General features: G+C 48.6%; 1 protein-coding gene across 3 annotated transcripts; it reads left to right on the top strand.

Annotated features, from left to right (window-relative positions):
- Positions 1-988: 988 nt before the first annotated feature.
- CA6 (carbonic anhydrase 6) lies at positions 989-18,181 on the top strand. Of its 3 annotated transcripts, XM_039390856.1 has the most exons (11): positions 989-1,075; positions 1,357-1,635; positions 9,533-9,625; positions 10,600-10,782; positions 13,206-13,354; positions 13,758-13,853; positions 14,375-14,441; positions 14,975-15,132; positions 16,011-16,134; positions 16,609-16,707; positions 17,236-18,181. In XM_039390856.1, the coding sequence occupies exons 3-11, from the start codon at positions 9,547-9,549 to the stop codon at positions 17,847-17,849; spliced, it is 1,569 nt and encodes a 522-aa protein (XP_039246790.1). In that variant the 5' UTR covers positions 989-1,075; positions 1,357-1,635; positions 9,533-9,546; the 3' UTR covers positions 17,850-18,181. The 3 variants fall into 3 exon arrangements, with proteins under 3 accessions (XP_039246790.1, XP_039246791.1, XP_027584577.1); XM_039390857.1 differs by lacking the exon at positions 989-1,075 and having other exon boundaries at positions 1,159-1,635; XM_027728776.2 differs by lacking the exons at positions 989-1,075; positions 1,357-1,635 and adding an exon at positions 8,224-8,494.
- Positions 18,182-18,453: the final 272 nt, after the last annotated feature.

The raw sequence follows: 18,453 nt of genomic DNA, 5'->3' as shown, positions 1-18,453 counted from the left end.
AAAGAAAATGGAGCACAGGAAAGCCTAAGGCAGAGGGAAATTAAACATTGCAGTAGCTGAGCAAAGGCCGATGCTGAAGTAAAATAGGGTGCTCTTTGGGGATACAAGATGTATTAGGAAAGGTCATAATTAGCTTGGTGGCAGGCAGAAGTGGAGTGTAAAGCAAACCCTCTGGCCTGGAGCACCGAGCCTCTTGCAGGTCCCTGTTCCTGCTCAGCCAAACCAAAGCTATGGGAGAGGACTGGCTGTAGAAGACCTTCCTTGTGAGGAAGAGTTTAGAACTTGTCCCTTGTCTGGGTTCTCCTTTCCTTGGGACCACAAAACCAGCACAAAGCGAATTCTCCTCCGCTGGAGTGTGAGCGACGAGCTGTGTGCTGAGAACCTGCACTCCCCATCCCCAGCAGGCAGGACTCGGTCCTGGCCATGGACACCGTGCCAAGAGCTGTGTCTGCTCCACTGGCTCGTGTGTCCATGAGGGAGGCACAGCTGGAGCCACTGGGACTGCAGTAGCTGGAGGCAGCAGTGGTCAGGCATCCATGATCAGAAGGCTGGCACTGTTCAGGTGTTGGTATAATATTTTTCTGGATCAGCAGATTTAAAATTGCACTGTACCATAAATATTAAAATGAAAATCAGAGCTGATATTAAAAAAATGCCGCTGCTCAGTCATGTATCCTGTCTGATTTTTCTTTTTCTCTTCCTTCATAAAGAGCTTTCCTAAGGCTATGAGATATCTAGGAAGCATGAGTTTCTGTGGGAATCCAAGCTTGTTACCAGTTAATCAAATACTCAGGGCACTCTTTTATAATATTTTTTTCATGGTTTGGAAGGGGGATGTATGGCTGATGGGGTGGACACTGGGAATAGAGAATTTTGGGAAACATAAAGCCAGCGATCCCGTTTGACAGCCCACGCAGGGACACCAACACAGCAGCGTAACTGCTGATGGAGCAGATGGAGGGAAAACACTGACACAGGCCTGGCTTACAGGCATCCACCACCCAGAGATGGAGAACAACTCTCATGATCAGAATCCCCTCCGCTGCGAGGCCTGGTCATTCCTTGTGCTTTACAGGTAAAATTCCAAGTGGGATTGTGTAAGTGTTTTGATTGCTCGCAACACGCTGGTGAGCACTGGTTAAGGCAGGCTGTGAGCTTTGCAGAGTGAGAAATCACTGGTTCAGGCAGCTGAGGATGCCAAGGCAGGGAGCAGAACCACTGCAGATCAGGACTTGTTTGCATTAATGTGCTTAATGCCCATTAGCAGTGCAGGGCGCATTCCAGGGCGTGAGCTTTTGTAGCACCTTGAAAGCACTTCCTGAATACTCAGGGACTCCTCTTTTTCCCCCCCCCCAGTGCCTCACAGAACACCTGAAGAACATGTGTCTGGGTCGCTGCCTGTGCACCACCCTCGCCCGCTGCATCCGACGAGTGCCAGCCTGCTGGGGTTTGGATCAGGATCCTGAGGAAGAGCAGCCCTGCCTCTCAGGGAACGAGGCTTCCCACATCACCACAGCCAAGTGGAGATCTCCAGGGGAAAGCCATCGGATGCAGAACTCAGCACTCTGTCACTCAGATTTCTCCTCCTCATTGACTCTGCAGATCCTGCTATTTTAAGGAGCATCCATTGGAAAGGTAACGGCAGAGTCTGACTGATGCTGTTTCTGCGTGTCTGTTAAATTGCTGAATGACTGTTTAAGAGGTTTTCTGACTGTTCAAGAGGTTTTCTTCCAGGCATTCAAAACTTCCTCTGATTTTACATCCTTCTCTCTCTCTTCTCATCCCCCTTTTCTGTCATGCCCTTGTCTTACACCACGGGCTTTAGGCACATGAATATTGAAATGACTGCAGGTGACAGACTCGATGTCTTTCTTAATGCTTTTAATTTCTTAATTCTCTTAATTCTGCTGTCCTCTCCCAGGGTTTTAGAGATGGACTGGTTAGTCCATTTTTGAGAGGTGACACTGTTGCACACTGTGGTCTGTGTGCAGCTATGAATATGTAGCACAGGTCAGTCATCAACCTCCATGAGTAAATAAGGGCTGTGTTAGACACTGGGCAGAATATTTTGAACATGTTTTATTTAAAATGGAACATCCATGCACAACAACCATGACAACAACAACAAAAGAAGAGCAGGTAAGATGGCTCAAATAGGAAAAATGTATACTGCTTTTTAACTGCTGTAAATTCCAACCTACATATACAGCCACTACATCTGTTTCCAGGTGATGGGGAAGGGTTATTTGGAAGGGAACCAATGCACAAATCAGAGTGCTAATACCAGAGAGCACATTTCCCAGCAGCTGATGATCTGATATGGTGATTTGAAGTGAGACTGAAAGCTTTTAAACCAGCTGGATATTAATTGCCAGGAATTGTGGATGCAAAGGCCAGAGCTGCTTGTTCCAACCACGGTGAAACCATTAAGTAATATCCTCTATAGAGGCCAGTGTGCAAGCCTTGCACTGCCTCTTACAGGGTGTTTGAGGCTCCTTGCCCAGCAGGGCCCTCCCTCTCTCTTTGAGATATATTCTGCTATAAAGGGGAAAGTATGCTTGGAATTGATTAGCCATTAAGAAATTATACTTGGTATTTAGGGTTGGGGTGTTTTTTTAATGGAAACCTGAAAAAAATCCAGCATGAGTAACCCAATAACAACTCATTTGTTTTCTTAACGAGTGCAAAATACTTATGTAAAGCACAGGAGTTATCTAGCAGGATTCTCTTGCCACAGAACAGGTACAACACAGACAGTAGGATTTAAATCTCCTTCATGTTGTCTTAAAAATGGACCTCATTCTCATGGGAATGACTTCTAGCTCCCATCATCACTTTAAGCTCCTGTCATCTTCCTCCTCTTCTGAACTGGCAGAGTGCACTGGTGAGGAGCCACTGGGAGAGGAGGGACTGTGGGCACTTTGCTCCTGCTGAGTGTCCCTGCAAGGACCTTGCCTGCAGGAAAAAACCACTGCAGGGCTGAGCCAGCAAACACTGGGGCACTGAGGACCCTGAGGAAAGCAAGGACTGGTTTCCTGATCTCTGAAACTGGATGCATCTGTCCCTAGTTTGGATCTCTGAGTCGTTCAAGTCTGCTTTTATAATCCAAAGGAAACAGGCACGTCTGGGTTGAAGTCAAGGACATCCGTGTGAAACACAGCATCTGTGAAAAGGCTGTTTGTCAGCACAGGGTAGAAGGGAAGCTTAAGGTGGCAAACTTGCACCTAGACTAGAACTTTTACGTGTCTTCTTGGAGCTTACACGCTTTGGGCTATGGAGTGATTGCACTTCTATCCCTCACTGAAGGCTGTGAGCAGCTCAGCAAACACGCCCTGGCCCAGCCACTCAGCACATGCCTCAAACAGGCAAAGGGTTGAGCAGAGTCTGAAATGCAGCAGATGCACCAAAGGCTACCATTAAACCTGTCAGAGGCTTTGTACCCACTGCTCCTCCCTAAACATGGGCCAGGAAAAACCATCTCGGTCCATTTTTGTCTTTGTGGAACAGGTGTTGCTAACACCAATCTGGGATGCCCTGTTCCATGGGTGAGACCCAGCTCCTCTTTTCCATGATTTTTTTTTTTCTTGGTTTCTCTATCTTCCAATTTACCTGACACGACAGGAATCACAGTTAACTGCTGGGATCTCCCTACAGTCACATTTCTTAATCCAAATCCACGTTAGTGCTGCCTTCCCCACCTTCCACATCTATCAGCAAAGTGCTCTGACGTGTTCAGAAAATCTCTGCAGAAGCTTTTTCCTCAGGCCAAGCCTCTTAACAAAGGATCTCTTCCAAACCAGCCCTGCTCCTGTGTCCCCTCATCCAGCTTTCCCCACTCCCTTACCATGGATTTTCTTGCTCTTGGGGAAAACGAGCACAACCCTCCCCTCGGGTGTGGCCTCCTCATCAGGTGCTGAAGGAGTTGCACCTTTCTGATCCCTTCTCTCTCAGCAGCTTCTCTTTGCACTGCTGGGTGAAGGTCCTGCACTCTGCTCCTACAGCAGGCTCTCCACCTCCCTAGAGAGCTGATTCCTGTGTTTTTGGAGAGCCTGGGGAGTGATATCCCCCTCTCACGTGCACTTTCGGGATCACTGCATTGCTCTGCCCCGCTGAGCCGCGTAGGGGTTAATGAATTCGTGCTTATGCAGCTCTTTGAAGATGAAAAGTGCCATGGCAGGGCTCTGTTATTGTTACCATGTATGAAGAGGTCTGTACCAGACCCAACCGTATTGTGTTTGGCCACTGGATGTCACAGCTGCTCAACACACAATGCAGCTGAAAGCAGAAAGGAAAAGTGCTTACCCAGCAATGGGCAACAGCAACTTCCAGAGCCTTTCCTTGTTCTGTGCACAGCCTCTGTTTGTCAAGGGGCTGGGGGTCTTCTTCTCTGTTTGTGCCCTGCTAAATGTTGGTTTTCAGAGAGATTGAGCAGCAACTGTGCTTCCTGTGCCTGTCATTACACTGGGAGGTCAGGAGCAAAATGAGTGTTTTTATGTATAAAACACCAACAGCACAGGGAAGGTGAACAGGTATTTGCACAGGCTGACAAGCTGCTTTTTCACTGAATTATTCCCTTTCCATCCCACCACCATCCAGTGCACAGCACAGAGCCCTGGAATGATGGAAAAATTTCCCCAAGGCCCCCTCTCTACAGCACTCCTTCAGTCCCCACATTCAGGCCACATTCCTGTGTTCCTCACACTAAATGCAGAGGGAAGTTTGACCTCCCTCTTCCTAACCCTCCCTTCACCTTTTGGTTTTTTTTCAAAGTCTCAAGCAGAGATCCAGAACGTGAAGCCACTTTCAGCAAAGTCCACAGAGCAGCCCTACAGAGACATTACAGGAACTGTAATTACATTTCCTGGAAATGAAAACGAAGAGGGATTATTTGACCATGTTCTCTGCTTTTTATGGCATCACATTGTCCTTTTCTCCACCTTGGGGAAACAGCGAGTGAAAAGCTGCTCGTGCCCATAGAGCAGTGAGGTGATAACCACCCCAGAAGTGATGTGAACATTAAAAAGGGAAAACTATTTTAAGATAATCCAAGGGTTATAGCTATAACTAAGAGTAATTGGCTGAAACTGAGCAAAAGAAAATTTAGGTTGACAGTGAACTGCAGGTAGATAATGCTGAGATCTGTTAGACCGTGAAATGGAATCCGCAGAGGGAACCTCTCTGCTTCAAAATGGGCAAATCCTGCTTTTAGGAACACTGGTGTAAATCTCTGGTGTCTGCCTCTGACTGCCTCAAAGCCCATTTCTAGCACAAAGCTTCAGTAGAATCTGTAAGTGTAGCAGTAGAAGGTAAGAAGGTGTCCCTGCCCACGGCAGAGGGTTGGACTGGGTGATCTTTAAGGTCCCTTCCAACCCTAACCATTCTGTGATTCTATGATTAAATTTAGTCAAACACATCAAAATATTATATAGGATGAAGGAGGTCTGAGGGGATTGTGTGAACTGGAGGAATGAATTCCAGCACTTTTCTACCTCTTGTGATCTCTGTACATACTTGAAAACCGGGGGGTAAAAAGAGGGGGGAAAAAACCCACGTGCGAAATTTCAAAGAAACGAGGGCGAGTTTTGGAAGGAAGATGTGAAAACATTACAGGAATTGCTGCATAAAAGAATCCCCTGTTTCAATCTGTGCAGCTCTTGCCAGCTTTACTCATGGCTCTGGGCCTGCCTGCACTGGCTGATTTTGGTCTTTCATAAAACTTGTGGATACTTTCACTCACCCAGCGCGACCTCAGCAGACAGATCTCTGTTTGAAGAGGCTTTAGACTCACTCAGGAAAACCCAGATAGCCTGATTGAAGGCAATCTGTCCATCTCACATCAAACAGCCTGTGCCTGCTCAAATGTTTGCTGGACTGGGGAGTGATGCAGCTATTACTGCAATTCCTGACGAAATTCCTGCTGATTCAGAGGGAGAGGAGTTAACCCTTTCAAGTTCTGGGTCAAAGGAGCTCTGAGGTTTTGAGCCAGCTACTTCAATGCCATGTCAAGGTTTTAATGTGTCTCCCAATACTCAGAATGTCAGACTTGAGCCGAGCTTTAGGCCAGCGAGGAGAATAGGGAGAAGCAGGATTTAAAAGATGGCAAAGAGTCAGGGAAAACTGTGGAGATAAAAGTGAAGTGCATGGAAGCCAATGATGTGGGATAAAAGGCTTATTTCCTACTGTAGTCGAGGCAGGAGGGGGGAGGCTGAAGTCTGTGTGAAAGCAGCCTGCCCTTGGGAAGAAACAGTGCCAGGAATATTCATGGCTGAGATACACAGCTTTAGATTTTCTCACTGGATAAATCCTGTTAGACCCACAGCCCTCACCTGTGAACCACCAGTTTATCTCGAGTCCTGCTGTGCTAACTGGAGTTCCTGAGCACTATGTCCATACTTCTCCCTAGCAATTATTTTGGGGTAGCAAAAGAGCCTCAGCCCAGCCAGGTTTAATTCCACACACACTAAAAAGGCTCCAAGAACCAATAAGCAGTGGATGATGTGTGCAATACTTTATACAGGGGGAGGACTTCCATAATATTCAGCTTGTACTTAGAAGCTGAATATCCAAATACATTCGAAGAACTTAATTAAAATCATTGCTCTGTCCTAACCCACATACTTTGTGCCCTTAGCAAATCCTCTCCCCGGGTTGCTGTGCCTTCATAAGATCATGGAATGGTTTGGGTTGGAAGGGACCTAAAGATCATCCAATTCCAATCCCCTGCCATGAGCAGGGACACCTTCCACTAGACCAGGTTTCTCAGGGTCCCATCCAACCTGGCCTTCCAAAGCAGGCACTAATTTAGGGGAAGCCAACTCAAGCTAACAGACATGTGGTTTTAGGATGTGCTGAGCACCCACAGCTCCTGCTGATGTCAAGTGAAATGTCACGAATGTTGCAAAAGCTCCATTAAAAATTAATTCACTGTCGTCTCCGGTTTCCTGGCACCGGTACATTCCCGAATGGGCTTTATTCCAAATCCTTTGTGCAGGCTGGGCTGGCTGATCAATAAAGCACAGGCAAGGGAAACAGCTTGTCACTCTGTGCCATCCATTTCCACTCTCCTGGTGCACACAGGGAGGTGACAGGAGGGATGCTTCAGTGCAGAGGTGACCTCCTGTGCTTGACTCTTCTTCGCACCCTCCTCTGCTGCTGTGTGGAATCCTGAAGTGTAAAGAGGTATAAACCCCCAAAATTTCTCCCTCAGCTAATTTCAAAGCCTATTTACCCAACTGGATACACAAGGATTAAGAAGTGCATTGCAGGGCATGTTTGCTTAGTTTAGTCCTTACACAGTTCAGTGCAACTGTCAGAATAAATGATTTCTTCAGAGGAGAACGGGGAAAAAAACCACATTTGGTTAATCAACTCAATATTACAGCAGTTCCCAAAGATTAAACATGCACTGCACAAACCAGCAGACCAGGAAAGGCCTTTTAACACTGACAAAGATGAATAAAAATCCTGCTTCTGTCCTTCAGCTCAGCTTAATCCCGGAAATCTGAGTTCCCGTGCAATCTGTAACTCACTGTGACTCTTACTGTTGAATTGCTCCTTGTTGGGGGATGGATGGATGATTCCCTTGATCTTTAATTGTGGCTGGTCCTGGGAAGGTGGTGAGGTGCTGGCACAGGTTGCCCAGGGAAGTTGTGGATGCCCTCTTAGGGCTTAATATATTCATTTTTGCCTAAAAAGGTTTCTTTTCTCTCAAAAAGGGGCTTTCCCTTCTTTCCAATGGGCCATTGGGCAAAAATGATGGATCTTCCTTTGTTCTTAGCCCAAAGAGAGAAGAGAAACCCCTGTGCACAAAATCCTCACGTGGCCCCGAAAGATTTTAATTTTTAGGAATTTTTATATTTCACTTATCCAGATGAAAAAGACCCTGACACCCAAGTCCAGTCTGGGACTTGGATATCTTACAACTTCACGATACTCCTATAAAACCATATTTTTATTTCTCATAAACCCACTGGGAAGCTCAGGCAGTCCCTACAGCCCCAAGCCTGGACAGCTACACGGGGATTTTTGCATGTTTTTGTTTTTTTTTTTCTGGAAGCCCTGTTTGGGTCACCACATCTTTTTGGATGAGCTTAGAGGCCTTGTCCCCACGCTGGGGACAGGCCCAGTTTGAGCTCTCTTAGCAAGTGTAACGACCAGCAGCTGAGCACCTGCAGCACCTCAGCGCCCTACCTGCCCAAACTGCCACCCCAACTGCCACCCAGCTGCCTCTGAGCTCAGGGTCCCCCCTGTACAGCTCAGTCTGACCCTCAGCCCTGGAATTCCCTCACTGCTGCTGCCTCTGACCGACTGAAAATCCCCTTACTCCTGAAAATCCCCCCCCTCGTTCCTGAAAATAATTGCAAATCTTATTGCAAGCGGCAGGGACGTTGTGAACAGCAGTGCTGAGGTGGCACTGACCTGAGTTTGCTTTCCTGCCAGATGTTTGATGTTGCTGCCTGTCTTTGGGGGAGGCTGTAGCTCTTCTCAGTGCCAGGTGAAAATTCCATCCCCCAGGGAGGAGATTTCTGCTCCCCTTCTGTTGTAAAGCCGTGGGCTGGGGGGCACTGCTGGGCAGGAAGGGCTGTTGGTGGTACCTCATTCCTGGAGGGAAGAGAAGGTTTTTCGGAGGGAATGGCATTTGCTTGGTAACAGGATACAAAAAGGCAGGAGGAGGATCCATGGGCTGTTCCCCAGTTCTGCCAAGTGGCTTTTTTACTGGACCATGTTTGCCTGGGACACGTTTTTAAGGAAATCAAATGTCTGAAGATGCACAGAGCAGCTGCTGAAGTCCACGAGAGCATTTAGACATCTGTCACCTGCTGGTTTTTATTTGAATTTCCCTATGTTTTTTAGAAAGCCATCAGGGTTTCAGTCTCTCCTATCACACCTGTATCTTTCAACAGTCTAAATTTTTTTTTTTGAGAGCTCTGAATTTTTCAAAGGTTGCAAATCCCTCCCATTCAAAACTAGATGTGCAGTGAGGAGGCAAGGTGTCGAAAGCAAAGTGCTTTAAATTCTAAAGGCTTGGGGGTGTGGAGTGCTTTTAAACCTGGCCTCAAAAGTCTGATTTTCACAGGGGCCAAGTGTCTACAGTTTTGATTTCTAATAAGATTGTGAATGCTCCCTTAATGCCTTCTGCCTCTGTGTGAGGAGGAAACAGTTGGCTGTCTCAGGATGGTGTTTGAGGTCTGTGCTGGGTATTTTTGCTTACAGAGCACTCTTTTACCAATACTTGCAACGAAGCTTTTCAACCCATGGATGAATGGCCAGGAAAAGTGGTCAGACAGCGACTCAGATCAGCGTTGGCCACGGAGGGGGGGAACCTGTCCTGTTTGCAGGCACAGTTTAGTTAAGAGGGTCAATAAAGCTGACTGCCCAAATATATTATCTCCGTGGCGCTGTTTGCTGTTGTTGTTTTGGCTGGGTGAGGAGAAGGGCAGGGTGGGTGTTGGAGAGGCCAGACCTGCAGTAAATGGGTATTTTCACCTCCTGAGGGTTTTCAAAGCTCTCCCCACCTTGGGTGTCACTGCAGGTACAGCCAGGGACATGTGGCTCCGAGCTGCCTTCTTCCACCTGCTCCTGCTGCCCCTGAGCTGCTCTCACCTGGTGCACTGGACTTACAAAGGTAACAAAAAACAAGGCTGGTTTGGGGGCTCTGCTGCTGAAGACACTCCCTTCCCTTTTGTGCTGCAGAAGCAACACTCAGCTTGGCTCTCCCTCAGCGAAAGAACACAGAGCAGCTAATTTATTCCACTTTATCGATGCCTCTGTGTCTTGAAAGTGGTTCTCTTCAATGTCACCCCTTTTTACTCCTTTGTGTGGTTAGGACACAGTTGTCAGGGTTGGCAGCACAACGAGGTTCAAACAATGGGGGATATCTTTACTTGTGTTAGAAGAAAAGCTGCCCTTTGGATGATCCTGGAAGGAAAAGCTTTAAATACGGCCTACTTCTTATTTTATTGTCATGTTTCAGGCAGTACAGAGCACTAAGAAGTCCTTATTTGGGCATTTATATTTTTTTTCGTGAAATTTTTTCACAGCTGCATTTGTTTCAGGGAGTTGATTGCAGGGCTCACTGAAGTAAATGTTAATCCTTTTATGATCTTCGGTGGGCTGGTAATCAAGCTAAAACAAAAGACGTTGTTGAATAGTTGCAATATTACAATTGCTCTTTCCCCAGTTAAAAATAGCAAATTGCTGCCAGTTCCTGATCCCAAGTAGAGTCTTCCTGCCTATTGCCCTGATCCTATTGACTCCCACTGGTTGAGAACCGAATTCCACACCTTTGGCAGTTGAGCCCCATTTAAATCCCCATTTCCATACAAACACTGCTCCCCTTTTGGTGGAGGCTCAGTCTCCAGCCATCATTAAGCTGCTGCAATGCAGGTTTCTCACTTTGCAGCACAGTTGTCCTGCAGACAGAATAATGTGTATTTTCGCTCTAGGGAAGGCAAAGCAACCTTTTACTGCTGCATCTCCTGGTGTTCCAGTAATTAGATCAACATTTCCTGCTGGCAAATGAGGGGAGTTCTCCCACTCCCGACTAACAGCACTCCTCACCACACCCCTGTAACCTTGCCTTGCTTCCCCTCCTCACAGAAGGAGAGCTGGATGAAGAGCACTGGGGGAAGCACTTTCCAGACTGTGCTGGCAAGAGCCAATCTCCAGTGGACATCCAGAGGAAAAAAGTGAGGTACAACCCCCTGCTGCTGGAGCTGGAGCTGAATGGTTACGATGGGCCTTTGCAGGGGGATTTCAAGATGACCAACAATGGTCACTCTGGTAAGGCTGGGGGGGTGTCAGGCTCGTGGCAGTGCTCAGGAACACTTCTCATTTTAACTGATGGAAATGCTATTCACAGACAATGCCCTATTTTTATTTTATTTTTAACTCACCTTACTTTGCCATCTCACTTGGTTCCCCCCCCTCGTTTTGCTGTTTTCCCCCCAGTCACCCAGGAAAGCTCTCCAGAAATACATATATAAACCAGACAAATAAAGGGCAGTTAGGTTTCTGCAAGATATTTTCTCTGTCAGACCTGAAAAGGGGATAAAAGGCAGCCAGAGCATCCTAGATTGACCCTTTCTTTTAATGTGCTACAAAACAACAGGACTACAGCAGTGTGTGGTATTTGGGGCATACTGACTCCTCTCTGCATTAAAAAATGCATCTTTTGGCCCTGTGTGTTAGTAAGAAGTGACAGGAATGGAAACCTCTGCATCCCAGGTTCATTTAGATGTAGGTCACACAAAGTACAACGCAGAGGATCCCTCCCTCACAGCCAGAGGATGGGTATCTTGGGTCTCAGGAAGGGAAAATGAAGCACAGCACAGGTTAAACCCTGGCCTTTGGCCACACAGTGTCAGGGCAAGGCTTGTAATTTAGGAGATCCCAGACTCTCCTGCTGCAATCTGTAATTCATTGCCTAAATAATTCATCAGCTGGTACTGTTGGGATAATGCTTTTGGACTACAGATGAGCAATGAGAGGATTTTCTGATGGCTGCAGTGGGGAGAGAACAAGTGGTTTTGGGGAGGTGCTCGGAACATAAAACTCTGAGCTCTTTAATCCTGCATGACAGTCCTTTCTTCCCCTCTGTAACAGAGAGAGGGGAAATATGGTGTGAGAGCAAGGAGATGAAGTGATGAGAGACAAAGTGCCTTCAGAGGAGGATTGTGTGTCTGAAAATTGTGCCTCCTGTTTGTGGCCCACACAAGCTCGGCGTTCAGCTCGTGTCAGCACTGCTGCCCTGCCTGCCTAGACATTAATTCTTGCAGGTTTAGCTTTTCTGACTGCACGTGTGTGTCTGCCTGTTCTTTTGTTAACTTCCCAACAATGATTTTCCGGTGCAGGGCAGTTTCCTAAAGCACAGGGACAAACGGCTGAGCCCATTCACAGCTCCTGTGAGTCAGGCTGGGATTTTCTACTGGCTTCAGTGAGAGGGGACAGGGCAGCAGAATCCCTCAGGGAAAACACTCAGCAGATCTGAAAGATGGATTTATCAGCAGGACTCTCCTTACAGGCTCTCAGGAGCCAAACCCTAATGTCTCACCTAAGAAACCAGACACATTTTCTCTGTAGCTGTATTATTATCAGGCTAAATCCCACCTGATAAAGCCTGTTTGCAGTAGTGCAGACTCTGTGTGCAGACACACTCACACAGATAACCTTGGGTTAATGAAACCTTTTGCATTTGGACCTTTCTTTTTGTTTTAAAGAGGACTGGTCGTCTGGCAGGTAGTGAGGGCAAGCACAGCTCTGGAAAGTAGAAACCCCAGTGAGGTACTTGAGGTAAATAACCCTCATTATGGAAGGCAGGCAGCAGGGATCTCATGAAAAAAGGTAGATTTTTTTTCCCCCCTTCACTCTATCTATCCCTTTGGGATATTACAAGGAAACATGTTTTCATCTTGTCCGTCTGTGAACAGTTCACAAACAAAAGAAACTTCTCAGAAACCCAAACTATGACTACTGACTAATATGGCGTGCTGCATTTTGCAAGGATAGTTGCCAGTTTTTATGATACCCTGTGGGCTTTTATTTAGATGAGGCAAATCTTCCATTTTCACTTCTAGATTTGGAATATTTATTAACATGAGACATGATTTGTGGCAGTGAATTAGCAGGAAGACAAATGGTTTGTAGCTTCTTTGTGAGTAAGGAGAAGGAAAGGAGATTTGTCTCCATAAATCCTTCAAGAAATAAACAGCCTTTTCAAACGTACAGGGCTCCCCCCAGTATGCCTGTTCCTAGAAAATGCAGAGTCCAGGACGCTGGAAATTATGACAACAGGTTAGATGAGGCCAGTCACTTCGTTGATTTCTATACTCCCCTTTTCTTCCTGGGAAAGGAAGTAGTTAAATTTATGCAGAGCCCGGCAAGGAGCGATGTGCTGTGCAAGAGCTGATCACTAAAGCACTTTAATTAGTGCCTAATGACAAACCCGGAGCTGCTCAGACGGAGGAAGAGTTTGCAGGCACAGCTACTGCCCCTGGTGGGAGCTGTGTGGGGCACAAGCCTGAGGCCAGGAAGGATTTTAAGCACATCCAGCTTTAGGCTCAGTGTTTTCCCTTCCCGCTGGGGTCGGTTCCCGAGATGTCCCTGCTCATTCCAGAGGGAGCAGCAGCCACTGTGAGGGGATCCACAGGAACGGGTTGGCTGCACCCAGCGCTGTCTCCAATCCTGGTGGGGGGTTTTTTTTCCAGTTCAGATCGATTTGCCACCCACCATGAACATCTCCAGAGGGCTCCCAGGCCTCTACACGGCTGTCCAGATGCACCTGCACTGGGGTGGCCTGGACCTGGAGACCAGTGGCTCCGAGCACACCATAGACGGGCTGAGGTACTTTGCGGAGGTACGTGAGCAGGGTGGGCTGCAGGGAGGGGGCACTGCACCTCTGCCAGCTGGGAAACTGGGAGCTGCAGCCCACAGAGCCTGCAGGAAGCAGTGCAGAGGCCAGGGGGAAGGACAGGGCTCCCAGGAGTGCAGGTGGCTGGTGCAGTGCAAGGGCTGAGCCCGACGGTGCTGGCACAGAAGGACTGTGAGAAGAGCCATTGCAAGAGCACTGATGTCCTTCTAACATGGAGATTTTCCCCCACATTCATCACAAACCTGTTAAACCAAAGGTCTCCTTGGCCATGCTGTGAGGCACAAGCAGCAGGAATTGGGATGGTGGCTCTCCCTGCAGTCTGCCCTGGGCAGCACCCAGGAAGCCACTCATCACTTGTTGCTGAATGACCTTGTCTCTCTCCTGGCAGCTGCACATTGTCCATTACAACTCTGCTGACTACTCAAGCTTTGAAGAAGCCAAGGACAAACCCAATGGGCTGGCTGTGCTGGCCTTCCTCTACGAGGTAGGTTTGATGCCCAGGGATCAGGGCCTGTGCTAAGATCTCAGTCCAGACACAAGCAGCCTGTGCTGGGTTTGTACATCTGTCCTAAGAGATGGTGTCTGCCACCAGTTTAGGGAGCTGTGCTGCAGCAGGACTGTTATCCCTGGGGCCATCTGGGCTTCACACAACACCAGCCCATACATCTTGGAAGCCCCAGGAAAGTTTGCCCTATAAGCAGTGCAGATGGAATATCAGGTGTGGGAGCTGCTGTGCACCGAGGCCTTGCTCTGCTTTGCAAGTGGGAACACTTGACTTTGTGTGGATTTAAAAGTGGTGAAAAAGGACCCTTACAGTTCCCTGTTCTACCTGAGATCTCCGTGTACACACCTGGTCATGGCCAGCATTGTCCAGCCCATCAGATCTGTGATAGCATCTGTTCTCTTTATCCCCCAGTTCATCAATTAGTCCCCAGAGCTGATTAGCAGAGCAGAAGGACAGGCAGGTCACAAAGCTTTTGATCAAGGTTTCTGTGCTGTGTTTAGGATGGGCACTTTGAGAACACCTACTACAGTGAATTCATCTCCAAACTGGCAAGAATCAGGTTTGCAGGTAAGACCTGGGAATGCCTTTCTCCACCCCTGATATTCTCAAAGCCTGTACATGGGTACTGGGTCTGGGGACAGACCTCTTCCTGCTGCTTTGCTGGCAGTTCCATGGCTGAGCATCCTCAGCTGTGCCCAGCTCCACACCATCCCTGCCCACGTGGCTCCAACAGCAGCAGAGTGAGAAAGTGCTCAAAGCAGCAATAAATAGACTCCTGGTAGGCCTGCAGCACCAAACACCAGCTCCCTGCTGTCTGTACACCCACTGAGACTCTCTGCCTCCTGGGAGGACCAGCAGGTACTGGCAGAGCACTGGGGTGCAGGTGCCCCCCACCCCCAGGACCCAGGTACCTCCAAATGACAACCCACAGACCCACTGGAAGGGCCACTCATTTCTCTCCATCTCCATCCATCCTGCCAAAGGCCTGATAAACCAGTGCTCTGGGCAGAGGGATTTGCCAGCCTCGGCTCTAACAGAGCTTCCACCTCTCTCCTCACTCCCCATTAATTGCTGATGTTGCCTCTCTGCTCCCTTTTGAGGTCAATCCACAAAGCTGAGTTCTCTGGATGTCCAAGCCATGCTGCCAGAAAACCTCTCACACTTCTACAGGTATCAGGGCTCCCTGACAACCCCACCCTGCTCTGAGAGTGTGATCTGGACCATCTTCCACTCCCCAATTGTCCTGTCACACACACAGGTAAGTGGTAGCTGTCACCAGCTGCTCTTTCCTCCCATGCTTCACCTTTCCTTTTCTGTCCTCCAGTGATTTTTGGAACAGCCTGACAGATGAGATAACGTGGCATCTCTCCTACAGAGCTTTTGGGATAGATTCCAAAGCAATTGGAATTACAGGTGGCTGTGATGACACTGTGGTGCCACATCACAGCAAGGGTCAGGTGCTGTAGAGCAGCAGGTTACCTGAGGTCAGCTGACTGATAACAAAGCTCTCTGCTCTGTTAAGCTCACCCAGAAGCACTATAAAAAGGAAGAGACCAGCCAGAACCAACAAGGCAAAAACTACTGAGTCCCCCCAAAAAAACCCAAAACTACCATAAAAGAGCCATTCATAACATTAAAACAATTAAAGAATAGTTGCCACATTTTTATACAGTATATCAGGGTTTTTCCCTGCTTAGACTTACATTGAAAGTAATGCTTTTAAGCTAATAAAGGAGCATCAGAAACATTTCCTTCTAGGAGAAGAGCAAGATAAAATTGGGACTACAGCAGTGGAGGATCACTGTGTTCCCTTTGGAAAAGAAATACTCTTTCTGGCAGGGGGGAAGGCTGGAAGGCACTCGTGAGAAAGCTACAGCACAGCAGCAAAATTTCCATGCATGCATTACCATCAGGTGTTCAGAACTTCCCTCAGGCAAAATACCTTTATCAGGAATTAGCTGATAAGAGCCCTCCTGTTCTGTTCCCTTCCCTTGCTAACGCCCAGCGAGAGACCCCTGAGGATGCCTCTGGAAGGAGCTGTTGGGTTTAATCCCGAGCTGCAGGGTTTTCCCTGTGCTTTTTGGGCACGACAGTTGTTCCCACTGCCCTTCTAAAGATGCCCTGTGCTCCTGCCAGATCAGCCTCCTGGAGAACACCTTGCTGGACTGGGAGAACAGGACCCTGCGCAACGACTACCGGCACGCCCAGCCCCTCCACGGGAGGGTGGTGGAGTCCTCCTTCAGAGCCAGACCCCCCCAAGGTAAGGGCTCAGCAGGCAGGACTTGGGCTTACCTGGGGAGGGGCGAGAAACCTGCGTGGAAGGTGTTCAGCTGCGAGTTCAGGTGTGCTGGAGATCAGCTCTCCCAGGAGCAGCAGCGTCCCTGCGCGGGTGATGTCCTACACGCCTCCTCTTTCCCTGCCAACACACTTGGCTTCTGAAGGTGCAGTGGTGGCTGCAGGGTGTGTGCCAGCCTGTATTTTGACAGTTTGGGGCAGTTTTGACTGTCACACACATCTCCAGGGTAACTGGTGCTATGTGGCACCACAGGAGGGTCCTCAGCTCGGGTGTATCTGGGTGAGGTGTGAGACCGGCCAGGCACCACAGGGAGGAGAGATGCTGCGATTTAAAACAAAGGTTTTCCCCCAGACTAGAAGATCTAGTGTAGAAGATCTAGTAGAAGATGTAGTGTAGATGTCCTGGCCTTCTGTAAATTCACCTGTCTGATTGCTCTAGCACAATGCCATCCAGAAGAACTCACCCTCAGACTGGATCAAATCCAGACGCAGCTCCAAGACATGAAGACAGAGTTGCTGAACGGAGGGAGCCAAGCAGGTAAAACACACAGCTGTGGGGTCCAGCTTACCTTGGGAGGGTGAAGAGCCCACGCCCTGCTGACCTTGGTGGCCTAAATCATTGCCAGGTTTGGTACTGAGACATGCAGGCAGAATTTTGTCCCGTATCTAGGCCTGCTGATGGAAATTCTTCAATTAAAGCATTGTTGTGGCCAGCCCTAATGTAGATACTCCCACAGCAACTGCAGCTTTCTCCTGCAACATGCGAGCACACTTTTACAAGCAGTGAAACATTTAAGCTCACAGTTCCCCCAGGATAAATAATTGTCACCTCTATTTTATGCAGTATGAGAAAAAGAGAAAGAAGGAGGGGGAAAAAAGCAATTTTCCCAAACAGTTGTGCGAGGGAGCTCAGTTTTTCACTGTTTCAAGCCTCTTCCCTGTGGGCACAACACACACCAGTAACTGTGGCTCAAGACAGCTCAGACTATGGGTGCAATTCTTCAGGATTTGGGCTTATTTATAGGCACAGCAGGAAACGTAACCGGTGCCTTTTTGGTTCTTTCAGGTATTAAACCCAGCGCTTTTCCAGCTTTCTACTTCCCTGTGGAAAACATTGAGAGCTTTGTGGATGTCCATCCCCTCCGTGACATGTCCCTCCAAGCCTTCACCTTGTGTTTCTGGGCCAGATCCCGGCACCCCGGGAGCCAGACCGTCCTGTCCTACTCCACACGGGAGAGGGACAACGAGCTGCTGGTGACCGTGGGCACAGAGGTGGGGCTGTGGGTAGGAGGCCATTCCATCAGCTTCCCCCTGCACCACAAGGCACAGGACTGGCTGCACTACTGCCTGGCCTGGGCCTCCCAGCCGGGAATGGCAAACCTGTGGCTCAACGGAGCGGCCGGCAAAGCAGTGAGCGTCCAGAAGGGGTATGTGAGCCAGGCTGGAGGGATGCTTGTCCTTGGAAAAGACAGAGACACTCTCCTTGGGACGTTCTCCAATGGTTTTGCAGGGTGGCTGGCTCAGGTGAACCTGTGGAGCCACGTTCTCAGCCCTGCGGAGGTTCGGGCGCTCGCGCTGTGCAAACCGGGGCAGCCGAAGGGGGATGTCATAGCCTGGGGACAAACCCCCATGGCCCTCCTCGGGGGGGTGGTTCTGGAGGCTGACACCAGCTGCCAGTGATCCCAGCTGCTGGTTTTTTAATTAAGGCGTCAGGAGATTCTGAACTGCTTGCTGGGGGAACTGAGAAGAATTGAGATTACTGGCTTGTTTCTCCTTCTGCTTTGTATGGGCTCACCGTGCCCCTGCTGCTGCTCCAGGGTGTCTGTCCAAGAGAGCAAAGGCCTCCATCAGTGGGATAGAGGCAAAGAACAGCAGAACTTGAGGCACAGTCCAGCACCTTGGGTTGTCACACCCCTCACAGGAATTTTAGATCCCCCTACCTAGATCCTTCATGCCAAAGACCTTGGTCACAGGAGCCACTTTCTCAAATAAAATTTCTGTCCCATCCTTCACCCAGTCTCGCTTTCTCACCATCCTCCCTGCACATGTGTTTCCTTCTGTTTATCACTGTCCACTCACCACCCTTCCCCTGCAGATATATCACATAGGAAAGGGGATGTAAAGCAGCTCCTGTGCAATCCTTGTGCCCTGGCCAGGCACAGCCCTTTGCCTTCTTTTCTGTAAGGGATGTAGAGACAGAACATGAAAACAGTTTCTTTTTCAACACATATATCACAAATTTGAGGGCAGGTATAAAAGTAATTTTGTAAGGTTAAAGTAAACC

The sequence above is a fragment of the Pipra filicauda genome, unplaced genomic scaffold, assembly GCF_003945595.2.
Source record: "Pipra filicauda isolate LSUMZ 115617 unplaced genomic scaffold, ASM394559v2 scaffold87_size3191425_pilon, whole genome shotgun sequence".
NCBI lineage: Eukaryota > Metazoa > Chordata > Aves > Passeriformes > Pipridae > Pipra > Pipra filicauda.
This window is presented reverse-complemented; position numbering and strand designations above follow the sequence as displayed.